The 13,874-nt window shown below is 42.8% G+C and overlaps 2 protein-coding genes across 5 annotated transcripts in view; one reads left to right on the forward strand and one right to left on the reverse strand.

Annotated features, from left to right (window-relative positions):
• LOC308663573 (cholinesterase-like) overlaps positions 1-13,874 on the forward strand; it is a gene marked incomplete at its 5' end in the record, with an annotated part of 476,398 nt that overhangs the window by 374,857 nt on the left and 87,667 nt on the right. The gene's annotated exons all lie outside the window — the stretch shown is intronic.
• Positions 10,126-13,874, reverse strand: part of VARS2 (valyl-tRNA synthetase 2, mitochondrial) — a 40,473-nt gene continuing 36,724 nt past the window's right edge. For all 4 annotated transcript variants that reach the window (XM_081320059.1, XM_081320058.1, XM_081320057.1 and 1 more), the window contains 3 exons: positions 12,372-12,553; positions 11,349-11,483; positions 10,126-11,201 (listed from right to left, as the gene is read on the reverse strand). In XM_081320059.1, coding sequence (XP_081176185.1) covers positions 11,109-11,201; positions 11,349-11,483; positions 12,372-12,553 — 410 coding nt within the window. In that variant the 3' untranslated portion in view covers positions 10,126-11,108. The remainder of the gene's footprint in view (positions 11,202-11,348; positions 11,484-12,371; positions 12,554-13,874) is intronic.

Below are 13,874 nucleotides of genomic sequence, written 5' to 3' on the forward strand. Positions count from 1 at the left end.
TCTGGGTGGCACCTCCAGCCAATCTTTCTCTCTCTCTCTCTTTCTTGGTGTTTCTATTTCTTCTTTTCTCTATCCCACTTAATGTGAAATCCTTATGCTGATGGACTGAGGAGTTACTTTGGAATTGTTTCCTTATAGAACTCTCTATAAATGATGTGAAACAATGAATTACGTAGCTTCGACATTAAGTGTATATAGGGGACTGGAGGCTAAAACATACAAGGAACGGTTGCTGGAATTGGGTTTGTCTAGTTCAGGGGTAGGCAACCTTGGCTCTTTTATGACTCGTGGACTTCAACTCCCAGAATTTCTGAGCCAGCATGGCTGGCTCAGGAATTCTGGGAGTTGAAGTCCACGAGTCATAAAAGAACCAAGGTTGCCTACCCCTGGTCTAGTTTAACGAAGAGAAGGGTGAGGGGTGACAGGATAGCAGTGTTCCAATATCTCAGGGGCTGCCACAAAGAAGAGGGAGCCAAGCTATTCTCCAAAGCACCTGAAAGCAGGACAAGAAGCAACGGATGGAAACTAGTCAAGGAGAGAAGCAACCTAGAACTAAGGAGAAACTTCCTGACAGTTAGAACAATTAGTCAGTGGAACAACCTGCCTCCAGAGATTGTGGATGTTTCAGCACTGGAGGTTTATAAAAAGAGATTGGACAGCCATTTGCCTGAAATGGTAGGGTTTCTTGCCTGAGCAGGGGGTTGGACTAGATGACCTTCAAGGTCCCTTCCAACTCGGTTATTGTTATTGTTGTTATTGTTATTATTCATCACACAGTCAGCCAGATGTTCAGACTGGATTTGGCATTTTTTTCTTCCTATTGAGTCTTTACCAAGGACCTGGGATAGGCACATGATGATGATGATGTACCAATCAAAAAGAAAAGGAAAGAGAAAAGGAAATGAAAAGAAAAGAGAAAAGAGAAAAGAGAAAAGAAAAGAAAAGAAAAGAAAAGAGAAAAGAAAAGAAAAGAAAAGAAAAGAAAAGAAAAGAAAAGAAAAGAAAAGAAAAGAAAAGAAAAGAAAAGAAAAGAAAAGAAAAGAAAAGAAAAGAAAAGAAAAGAAAAGAAAAGAAAAGAAAAGAAAAGTCAAGCTCTCCATCTGACTTTGGAGATGTAATCTTTGAACATAGAATAACAGAGTTGGAAGGGACCTTGGACAACTTCTAGTCCAGCGGTCCCAACCTTTGCAGCTTGGTGGGCCAGCTGGGGGGGGTGGGGTGGGCTGCAGCTGCACTCACGCAAGAGAGAAGAGAAGCCTTTGGGATGTAATTTCGTGCTCCTTCAGGCTTCCCCACACCAAAAGCTTTTTGCAAAGGGACTGAAGGTCTGAAGCAATTTGAGATTGCTCTCCTGAAGCCTTTCGTCCTTTTGCAAAAGCTTTTGGCATGGAGAAGGGAATCCTTTGGGAGCGCGGTCTCGTGCTCCCTCAGACTCACCCAGGCTGCCGACACTCCAAAAGTAGATTGGGTGCCCTACTCAGACAGCCTCAGAGAGTCAGCGAAGCTGAGCATGGTGCGCTTGGTCCACTCAGCCTCTGCTCTCACTGGTCCGCTTTTGGAGCATCGGGAACAGGCGGCTTGGCGGCCTGGCTGGGGGGAGGAATGAGAACCAGGCCATGTGAGTGCGGGCCGCGGCTCCACTCATGCGAGAGAGAATGTGCCAACTTCGCCACGGCCCAGGGTTGGGGACCCATGTTCTAGTTCAGGGGTAGGCAACTTTGGCTCTTTTATGACTCATGGACTTCAACTCCTAGAATTCCTGAGCCAGCATGTGGCTGTCTGAATCTCTTCTTAAAAACCCCCAGTGATGTACTCCATATTCTCCATGTTCTCAATGACTCCAGTAAAATCATTTGGAAGTTTTTTCCAGGCCAATCTGTCTGCGTAAAATCACATGCTGACCGTTAACTTATGCTCCCTTCTTAAAGTTGTGGAACTTTTTCACATGTGACAGTGGGAAAACATCATACCTCTTCTTCGGCAAACTCCCATATAAACTTGTATTTATAAAGTATTATGTACGACACTTCCACAATGTTTAGGAAGTGTTAGATGCAGTCATCCTGTTGATGGAAATGTAATTCTGAAGTTGGAACATTCTTTGTAGATGTGTCCTATTATAAGTGCAGTTTGGACTGAAACTCACATGGTTACACCCGGTGCACCCTAGGACTGTATAAGCTTAGATATATTAAGTTTGGTTACATTTCCAGTGTCCGGATTTAATTGAAAAAAATTAACAATTGTGAAGTTTTCACTCGTAAAGGATGGCCAACACAGAAGGAATATTCCATTTCTGATAGCCATCAATGGGCTGCTGTTTTTGTCTTTCAACCTTTCTTTAAAGAAAAGATCAAGGAAGGAGATGTTTGAACTATGTTTTAATTGTATGTATGTTAATGTTACGTTTATTGATAGATTTTTGCTGTTGCTGATTTTTGTGTTTATGCTTATTTTATCTTCATTGCTGTGAGTTGCCTAGAGTCTATGACCGAAAGGCATACAAATCATGTATTGAATATAATATCATTTACTATAATAATAGATCAAACTTCTTAGAATGTTTGGGATAATTGCCCAAGTCTTTTTTTTCTTTCTTTCTTTTTTTCTTTCTTTCTTTCTTTCTTTCTTTCTTTCTTTCTTTCTTTTTTTTTTCTTTCTTTCTTTCTTTCTTTCTTTCTTTCTTTCTTTCTTTCTTTCTTTCTTTCTTTCTTTCTTTCTTTCTTTCTTTCTTTCTTTCTTTCTTTCTTTTTCTTTTCTTTCCTTCCTTCCTCCCTTCCTCCCTTCTTCCCTTCCTTTTCTTTCAATTTTGAAGTTATAACATATAGTATGCTTCTGGGAGAAGCATGTGGTAGTGACTGTTTGTTCCTCTTTTTTAAACTGCCAGAGGGGGTGTGTTCTGTGGGTGGAGGTGTGCTCTGATTGGGTGGGGGATTAGGTGTGTTCTGATTGGGTGGGAGTGTGTTTTGAATGGGGTGTGTGTTCTGATTGGTTGGGGGTGTGTTTTGAGTGGATGGGCTGGTCTCAGCTGCCAGCCTCAGACCTGAGCCTCTCAGCTCAGCATATATATATGCTTTTCTTCTGGCAAGCCCTGTCTTTCATTGTAACTGCTTATGAGATAGAGAAGTCCATGTGTCACCATACTTTAGCAGTTTAGAATAACTGGAGCATATAAGATGATGCTATGTTTATGATGGGTGTGACATCTTGTGCGGATAGCCAAAGGCCACTTTATATTTAAGATGTGTTTTAAAGAACAAACATCCCTTCTTCCCATCTATACAGTATTACATCCATTGTGTGGGAAAATGAGTGTTTAATTCTACCTCCATTTTATAGTTCCATTGAAAATCATGACTTCAAAGCTGGTGTTTGCTGCAGGAAGAAAGCAGTATAGGAAGCGATTCACTTCTGCACAAATTGGTATCTCGAATATTTTTCAGAATTTATTTATTTAAGCAATTTATATGACCACCCATCACACAAAAAACAAGCCTAGTGGTATACAAGGGTTAAAATCTGCAACAATTTAACGACAGCCATAATACCTGAAAGGGACGCAGTGGCTCAGTGGGTTAGGACACTGAGCTTGTCGATCAGAAGGTCGGCAGTTTGGCAGGTCAAATCCCGAGTGCCACATAACAGTGAGTGCCTGTTACTCGTCCCAGCTTCTGCCAACCTAGCAGTTTGAAAGCACGTAGAAAAATAGGGACCACTACGGTTCAGTGCGCCTTTGGCATCTTCATTAAACTACACATACCAGCAAAGGTAAAGGTAAAGGTTCCCCTGCATATGTGTGCTAGTTGTTTCCAACTCTAGGGGCCAGTGCTCATCTCCGTTTCAAAGCCGAAGAGCCAGCGCTTGTCCAAGGACATCTCCGTGGTCATGTGGCCGGCATGACTAGATGCCAAAGGCGCACAGAATGCTGTTACCTTCCCACCGTAGTGGTCCCTATTTTTCTACTTGCATTTTTTACGTGCTTTCGAACTGCTAGGTTGGCAGAAGCTGGGACGAGTAACAGGAGCTCACTCTGCTACGCGGCACTCGGGATTCGACCCGCCAAACTGCCGACCTTCTGATCGACAAGCTCAGCGTCCTAACCCACTGAGCCACCACGTCCCATCAAGTCTCAATATAGTGAAGAATAAATGTCAGCTTATTTTTAATTACGTTCTCACTATGGACAATGCATTACCCTGAATACTTTCTTAGAAGACGAGAGAAAGAATATGATAAACCATATGCCATGTCTGCAGCAGAAACTCGTATCTTTTATTGGCAGAGAGCTAAATAAAGACATAAAAGAACTCATTCTAAAATCCCATTTTATTAGCATGAAAATAACTCACAGCGTTTCCTTTCTTGAAAAAAAAATCATATAACGCTTGAAAATCCAAGTCTCCTTAAAGCAGGCCCCAAGAAGAAAGAGGTACGGCTGGGTCAATGATGGCCATGCGGGTTGCTGGAAAACATGCGTGCGGTCAGTTCCTTGCGCATCAACTCATTCACTTCATACTGAAGGTCTTTGGAGCTGAAGAAACAGAGATTCCGGCCAACTTTTGTCCTTTTAGCTTTGGAGGAGGCCTGTAGGCTGGCACCGCTCCTGGTGGATGAGGCTGCCTTCCCACTGCCCTTCACGAGCAAGTGAGCCTTCCTTCGTTGACCCACCTGAGACATCTTAGGTGCAGGCAAATCGGATGCCTGTCCCGTCTCCTTCCTCTTATTCCCTGACCTCACAGTTGGCGTTTTTGGGTCCCATTTGCTTTGCCTCAGCTCTGGTTTCTTCTCCTTGGGTTGTATTATCTTGCATGGGGTTTTCCCTCCTGGAAGCTGCTGTGCTTTCTTCTGAGGCTGAGACTTCTTCTTTCCATTTTGGGCAGTGGCCATTTTCTTTTTGTTTCTCGCTGCCAGCTCCAGGGCTTAGGGACGGCGTCTTGTCCTCTTGCCACCTCTGGGAATTGTATTCGGTGAAGGGCAGGTGTGATTGGCTGGCTAGAGAAATACAACTGCCTTTTGACATGGCACCTGGAGAACTTCACAATCTGTATCTATGAGGCATCCATCCTTCCCAACCATATGCAAATACAAGCAATTATGACATCAAACCCTTTGTTGGCCAGCTGGAAGGATGACTAAAGCAAAAGAGTAATACAGTGGTTATTGGCGTCTCTGGGTTTGAAAAGTAACCAATAAAGTATTAAAGTCAGGGTTAAAACCTGATAAATGGATGAACAAGCCCATGATTAATTAACATCATTTTGATTAAATGTAGCACAAATATGATGAAGGGGAGGCTGACATTGCTTGTATTTTAGAGCAGGGTTACCAGATCTAAAGAGGGATGCGGTGGCTTAAGACGCTGAGCTTGTTGATCAGAAGGTTGGCAGTTTGGCGGGTCGAATCCCGAGTGCCGCATAACAGAGTGAGCGCCTGTTACTCGTCCCAGCTTCTGCCAACCTAGCAGTTCGAAAGCACATAGAAAAATAGGGACCACTACAGTGGGAAGGTAACAGCATTCCGTGCGCCTTTGGTGTCTAGTCATGCCGGCCACATGATCACGGAGACGTCCTTGGACGAGCGCTGGCTCTTCGGCTTTGAAACAGAGATGAGCACCGGCCCCTAGAGTCGGAAACGACTAGCACGCATGTGCGGGGGAACCTTTACCTTTATCTTTTTACCAGATCTAAGAGCCAGTTTGGTGTAGTAGTTAAGGCACCAGGCTACAAACTGTGAGACCATGAGTTTTAATACAGATTAGGCTTGAAGTCAGCTAGGTGCCCTTGGGGCATTCTGTCTCTCTCACCCTAGGACTGAGGCAATGGCAAGCCACTTCTGAAATTTTAACAGGAAAACTGCGGGGACTTGTCCAGGTACCTGCCAGGAGTCAACACTGACTCAAAGGCATGCACACAGGTAACACAAACCTCAGGTTTGAGCTATAAAGATTCATTTGGTCACTAGATGGCAGCAGAGATCAAGACTTCACAACCCAGATACAGGTAGTCCTCAACTTACAACCACAATGGAGCCCAAAATTTATGTTGCTAAGTGAGACATTTGTTAAGTGAGTTTTGCCCCATTTTACCACCTTCCTTACCATAGTTCTTAAGTGAGTCAGTGGAGTTGTTAAGTTAGCAACACGGTTGTTAAGTGAACCTGGCTTCTCCATTGACTTTGCTTGTCAGAAGGTCGCAAAAGGTGATCACGTGACCCCGGGACACCGTGACCGGTATAAAAATGAACCAGTTGCGAAGCATCTGAATTTTGAACACATGACCATGGGGATGCTACAACGGTCATAAGTGTGAAAAACAATCATAAGTCACTTTTCAGTGCCATTGTAAATTTGAATGGTCACTAAACTAGCTCAAATCAAGGACTACCTGTATGTATGTGTGTACATATATACATATCATTATTGTTTTTACAAATAATGCAGTGAACTGCTTCATGTTATTTTTCTCTACAATAAGCTTTATTTTAAAGAAAATTAATAATAAAATTATTATTATTATTATTATTATTATTATTATTATTATTATTATTATTATTATTATTATTATTTAATTTCTATACCGCCCTTCTCCCGAAGGACTCAGGGCGGTGTACAGGGCAATAAATACAATAAAATACAATGTACAAACGTTAAAAAAGAAATAAGTAGCCCAATTACAATAAAAATTAATAAAATTAATATTAAAATACCCCAAACCCATCAGACCAGGCCGGCTTGTTCAAATAAGTAAGTTTTTAGGTAACGGCGGAAGGAGCGAAGGTCAGGAGCCATCTGGAGCTCAACCAGTAAACGGTTCCAAAGGTCTGCCGCACCCACAGAGAACGCCCTCCCCCTGGGGGCCGCCAGTCGACACTCTTTGACCGACGGAACCCTGAGGATGCCCTCTCTGTGGGAGCGCACAGGACGAAGGGAAGATGATGCCGGCAGCAGGTGCTCCCGTAGGTAATCTGCACCCATGCCATTTAGGGCTTTATAGGTCATTACCAGCACCTTGAATCTCACCCGGAGGGCAACCGGAAGCCAATGCAGCTTGCGGAGTAGAGGTGTTACATGGGACTATCGGGAAACCCCCACCACCACTCACGCGGCCGCATTCTGCACCAGCTGAAGGCTCCGAGTAGTCCTCAAGGGCAGCCCCATGTATAGAGCGTTGCAGTAGTCTAAACGAGAGGTCACGAGCGCATGAGTGACTGTACACAAGGCATCCCGGTCCAGATAGGGCCGCAACTGGCGCACCAGGCGAACCTGGGCAAAGGCCCCCAATTAGACCAGTTTACTAGAATAATTGAAGCTTTATATAATGTGGGGCAACAGGCACTCTTCCTCCTGTCCAAGATTTTCATTGTGAGCATTTCTGTTTAGGATTGGCAGCAGGGGTGGGGTGGGGAGGTTGGTTTTTATTCCTCTCCCCTCCCCATCTGCTGGGTGGGTGCAGCAGGTTTTGCTCACTTCACCTGACCCTGGGACACTGTGACCATCATAAATATGAATCAGTTGCCAAGCATCTGAAGGTAAATCACAAGACCCTGGAGATGCTGCAACATTCCAGCTGATCGGTGCTTCTTCTGGGCTCAACAGAAGTGCCAGGATCAGCGCCGAGCTCCAGCTGGAGCCTGGCGCTGATCCTGGCTCTTCCGCTGAGCCCTGACAGCCCTGCAGCTCCAACCGTCTCTCGCTCAGGCTTGTGCGGTGCTGCCACCGGTTCAGCTTATTCCCCTCCCTCGCTACTTTTCTAGGATGGTCGTGTACCACCTGCCAGGTGCCAATGTACCACAAGTGGTACCCGTACCACTGGTTGAAAAGCCCTGCCATAGAAAACTGCTGAGTGATTCCCAGAAAAGTGGAAGGGATACGAAGGAGAAAGGAAACAGATTTATGGATTCCTGTACTGTTATTCCTTGTACTGCCATGCAGTCTAGTGCTTTCCAATCCTGGGCACGTTACTCAAAAGTGTTTTTTTCTCCTTTGGGTAACAATACACAAACAGGGACATTTAAATCGCCATGTGTGTTAAAAGATTTTCAAAAAATCTCCCAAAGTATTCTTATTAGGACAAAAATTGACGAAATTACCAATAAAAATTTGTTGAAATGACATAAAGATCATTCCATGGTATTGTTTCATAACACTCAAGATAATCCTTGAGTTACGTCCATTCATTCAACGATCCTTCGAAGTTACAACAGTGCTTTTGGATAATGAAGGAAAAAGTTTGCAAGGCACTGATGTAGTGAGTCAGGCAACCTTAAAAAGCAGCAGCGTCTTTCTTGACTGTAGCTTTTGATGAAGTTATTCATTACCAAGTAGTCCTGTAGAATCAGTCAGAATGCATTTACTTGCCTATCCCAAGGAATTTGATGCCAACAAAAAGTAGGAAAGGGTCACCACTGTGGCTGGATTTGATTCTACAGCCACCATGAATAGAACAAACTGCAAGATGGCAATCTAATGGAGCAGTAAAATTGGACTGGGTGGAAATAAGCCAGCAATTTAGAAATGGTTCTTTTGACAGTTCTCTTTTGCTTCTCTGTTGAGACAACCAGGCCTCATGCTGGTAAAATAACAAACTTACTAAAGCAGTAATAATAAATAGTCTGGGCTACCAGATCTCACTGTCAACAAAAGTGCGTATAGTCAAGGCTATGGTCTTCCCAGTTGCAATGTATGGCTGTGAAAGTTGGACCATAAGAAAGGCTGAGCACCAAAGAATTGAGGCCTTTGAACTATGGTGCTGGAGAAGACTCCTGCGAGTCCCTTGGACTGCAAGGCGATCAAATCAGTCAGTCCTAGAGGAGATCAACCCTGACTGCTCTTTAGAAGGCCAGATCCTGAAGTTGAAACTCAAATACTTTGGCCACCTAATGAGAAGGAAGGACTCACTGGAGAAGAGCCTAATGCTGGGAAAGATGGAGGGCAAGAGAAGAAGGGGACGACAGAGAATGAGGTGGCTGGATGGAGTCACTGAAGCAGTAGGCGTGAACTTAAATGGACTCCAGAAGATGGTAGAAGACAGGAAGGCCTGGAGGAATGTTGTCCATAGGGTCGCGATGAGTCGGACACGACTTCGTAGCTAACAACAACAAAAACCAGATCTCAGCTATAAGATTTCAGGTGTCCACTAGAGGGCAGCAAAAACATACAGGAAAAATTAAATAGTCTTGCAAATTTCTGAAGCCAGAAATCAAAACTGACATCATCATCATAAGTTGGAAGGGACCCTGGAGGTCATCTAGTCCAACCCCCTGCTCAGGCAGGAAACCCTATACCATTTCAGACAAATGGCTGGCCAGTCTCTTCTTAAAAACTTCCAGTGTTGGAGCATTCACAGTTTCTGGAGGCAGGTTGTTCCACTGGTTAATTGTCCTAACTGTCAGGAAGTTTCTCCTTAGTTCTAGGTTGCTTCTCTCCTTGACTAGTTTCCATCCATTGCTTCTTATCCTGCTTTCAGGTGCTTTGGAGAATAGCTTGGCTCCCTCTTCTTTGTGGTAGCCCCTGAGATATTGGAACACTGCTATCATGTCACCCCTCACCCTTCTCTTCATTAAACTACACATACCCAATTTCAGCAACCGTTCCCTATATGTTTTAGCCTTCAGTCCCCCAATCATCTTTGTCGTTCTTCTCTGTACCCTTTCTAGAGTCTCAACATGTTTTTACATCGTGGTGACCAAAACTTTAAGGATCATACATATACACCTAGATTATAAAGTTATATTTATATACTTTATGCTATTAAATTTTTATACAAGTTTTTTTTTCTTTCATAAAATGAGGTCATGTGACCATGGAACATTGCAAACCACTGAAAATGTGGCTGGACATGAGCACCTAGTGTGGTCATGCAACCACAGAAGGGGCAGCAAACACCAGAATTTTAAATCCAGGTCATAAGCACTGCTCGGGTAGGTCCATCAGAACGTCAAACTGTTACTTAAGTCACGGACTCCCCGTATTAGGGCAACTCTCCAACTACAGCTTGGGTTTATGACTAGCCGGAGTGAACTGTCCATGGTCCTGAACTACTTTGCTTTTCAACAAAGGATCTCCGTGCACTCCCAACTTGGGAGGACCAGCCCTTTTCTTGTAAGAAAGAAAAAAGTATAACAGTAAAAAGTTTTAAAAGCATAAATATTTTAATAGGGTACCAAACAATATTATACTCCAAGTCAAGTGAAACAGTCTGACGTGTGTAGTCAAAGGGGGCAAAAAAAATGTTACCCTTTTGATCAGGGGTAGGCAACCTTGGCTCTTTTATGAGTCCTGGACTTCAACTCCCAGAATTCCTGAGCCAGCATGGCTGGCTCAGGAATTCTGGGAGTTGAAGTCCAGGAGTCATAAAAGAGCCAAGGTTGCCTACCCCTGCTTTTGATCATCCCAGCTAATGGAAAGGAAGTTATCCCTAGGGGGGAAAAATACAGTGCCTGTTTTCTCTCTATTAGAGAATTAGAACAAAGCATGGCATATTTCTGACATTCATATCCTTGTTCAAATAATCTATATTGACCATCTGTAAGTAATACATTCATATAGAAAACAGCTTTCCCAGCAGATGCCACCATGACGGCTCTAATATTTTCTCAGCCTCCATCATTATTATGTGAATTTCTTGTGACTTCTTCCCCTTGGACGGTCAGGTTCACACATTTTGCTCTCAATGTGGAGATACTTCCGGAAGGGGTTCGAAATACAGTCTACTTGGGCTGAGATTTTACAATAATGTGTTGATCATCCAAGAAATCTGGCCACGTCATGGGCAAAGAATGAATTTGGTGGAAAGAACATTGATTTCTTGTTAGAATTCACATTTCCATTAGAAGTAAAGGATCCTATGCACACACACAAAAAAACAACCCAAAAAACCCACATCTCTTCCATGGAGACTCCATGACTGCTTATGTAGGTTAGTCCACTGATGCTTCTGAAATTGGGCCGGTGCCACCAAATCCTGTGTGATAAAATCTAAGATCAATTCCCACCACAGAAGGCGATTCCTAAACTCTCGTAAAACCTTCCAGCGTCTGCCCTCAAGCTCAGCATCATTTCCTTTGGAGTTAATTCTGCTATCTGGAACAAAGCAAATCCTCTAGTTCTCCTAAGTCCGCTGAGCATCCTGGTGTTCGGCCATTTTCTGAAAACTGGCAAGCATCTCTTCTGTCTGCTCCAACTCTGAGCGAAGCAAAGAAATCTGTGCGGGGGAAAAGAGAGGGTTAAGTAAGTAGGTGGGGCCACACCTGGCCTATTTTCATGGCAATGGCTTTCTTTGAGCCCTATGACAGGCTCTCCAAAGATCAACTGGCCCGGTGGAACCAAACAACCAGGAACCTCTTGATACCTTTTGCTCATGATTTAATTTGGCTTTTAAGGAGTTTTGCTTCTGAAGTTTTTCTGTGAGATTTGCCAGCTGTTGCATTAATTTCTGCTGCCGAGATGTCAGTTTGAAGAGTTCTTTGTGAGGATCTACCAAATCCTAGGATGAGGGAACAATCAGAAAAAAAATTGGTTGAATTGAAGATGTAGCCCACTTTCTAAACACCCAACTCTCTGTCTATGGTCCTTCAGTTATCATTAGCTCATCTCTCTCTCTCTCTCATCTATCTATCTATTATCTCTCATCTATCTGTCTGTCTATCTATCTATCTATCTATCTATCTATCTATCTATCTATCTATCTATCTATCTATCTCAATCTCTATATCTATCTCTATCTGTCTCTATCAATATCTCTATATCTCTCTATCAATATCTATCAATATCTGTCTGTCTCCATCAATAGCTCTCTATCTCTATCAATCTCTATATCTGTCTGTCTGTCTGTCTGTCTGTCTGTCTGTCTATCTATCTATCTATCTATCTATCTATCTATCTATCTATCTCTATCAATCTATCTCTATCTATCTCTGTCTCTATCAATATCTCTATCTCTCTATCAATATCTATCAGTATGTCTGTCTCCATCAATAGCTCTCTATCTATATCTCTCTCTATTAATTTCTATATCTGTCTGTCTGTCTATCTATCTATCTATCTCTATCAATATCTCTATCTATCTATCTATCTATCTATCTATCCATATCTATCTATCTATATCTATCTATCTATCTATCTATCATCTATCTATCTATCAATATCTATATCTATCTATCTATCTATCTATCTATCTATCTATCTATCTATCAATATCTATCTATCTATCTATCTATCATCTCTCTCTCTCTCTCTCTCTCTCTCTCTCTCTCTCTCTCTCTCTCTCTCTCTCTCTCTCTCTCTCTCTCTCTCTCTCTCTCTCTCTCTCTCTCTCTCTCTCTCTCTCTCTCTCTCTCTCTCTCTCTCTCTCTCTCTCTGAGGCATAACCCACCTGCAGATCCATGTAAATGCTAGTGTGACCATTGACTTTCACAGCCAGGCAGTTCAGAGGTAGCTCCATTGCCTCAGAATTGTGGAGAAGATTCACAGATCCAGCCAAAGACAACGTCTGTAATGGCTCCTGATATTTCTCATAGGCAGCCCAGGGGCCTATTTCTGAGCAAGCTAGATACACTGGGGGACAAGTAGGAAAAAAAATAATATGTATGTGTCACCTTCAAGAAGTTAAGACCCCAAGACAAGAAGAATCCAACATACTTTTGATTGGGAACCTTGCTATTACCCTCACTTGGATATATACTGCTCAAAAAAAATAAAGGGAACACAAGATAAGACATCCTACTATTAAATACAGTACATTGTGTTGTTTAAGTGTTCCCTTTATTTTTTTGAGCAGTATATTTTATAAAGTCTATAAATAAATGTCTACTAAATCTTGCAAAGAGAAACTTCCTCATTGGCTAAACCTAAGTCTTGATATTCTGTCTGCCTTTGCAACGAACCCAGGGATACCTCAAGAGATATTGTGAGTTTTATTCTAGATCATTGCAAAAAAAGCAAATACCCCAAGAAAGCGAGTCACATGAATTTTTTGGGTTTCCTATAAGTTATGTTTACACCATACTGTATTAATTAAGTGAAGAACAGCATTACAGATAGTCCTCAACTTACGATTGATCACTTGGCAGTTGGAACCCCTCCCCCCACGGTTGCGACCCAACTTTGGGTGCTTGGCAACCAGGCAGCGTTTATGGCCATTTGCAGCACCCGGTGGTCACATGACCACATTTTATGACACTTTGGCCAAGAACCAGAATTTACTTCTGGTGGTGCTGGTGCTACAATCCATAGGCCTATGGGCACATCCTATACATTCTTTAAGATTATGTGCTACCCATAAAGTACAGGTCATCCCTGAGTTATGAGCGTTCACTTAACGCTCATTCAAAGTTATGTGATGAGCGCCCCCTAGTGCTTACGAGCAAGTCCCAAAATTACGAATATTTATTTATTTATTTATTTATTTATTTATTTATTTATTTAGTTTTCTATACCACCCTATTCCCGAAGGACTCAGGGCGGTTTACAGGGCAGCATATAAAAGACAATATAAAAAAAATATAAAATTAAAATGAATTAAATTAATTAAAGCCCAACAATTAAAACAATATTAAAAAGCTAAAACCCCTTCAGTCCAGGCCTGATAGATCGAAAAGCCAGGTTTTCAGGTCCCGGAGAAATGAACGCAGATCGGGGGCAGTCCGGAGTTCCACAGGTAAATCATTGCAGCACCACCTCAGTCGTTCACCCTTAAGAGCGACCGCAGTGGCACTGCAACATTCACCCTGGTTATTCCCTCCCTTGCCACCCCCGCCCCGGGTCTCCCTAGGCACCAGGCCTTCAACACTCATCCTGCGAAGATTGAGATCCTTCGCTTTCTTGGCTGCTCCAGGTCTTCAGTATATCCTCAGACAATGGAGGCTTAAAGTAATGC

Source organism: Vipera berus, assembly GCF_964194415.1.
Source record: "Vipera berus genome assembly, chromosome: 2".
Taxonomy (NCBI): Eukaryota; Metazoa; Chordata; class Lepidosauria; order Squamata; family Viperidae; genus Vipera; species Vipera berus.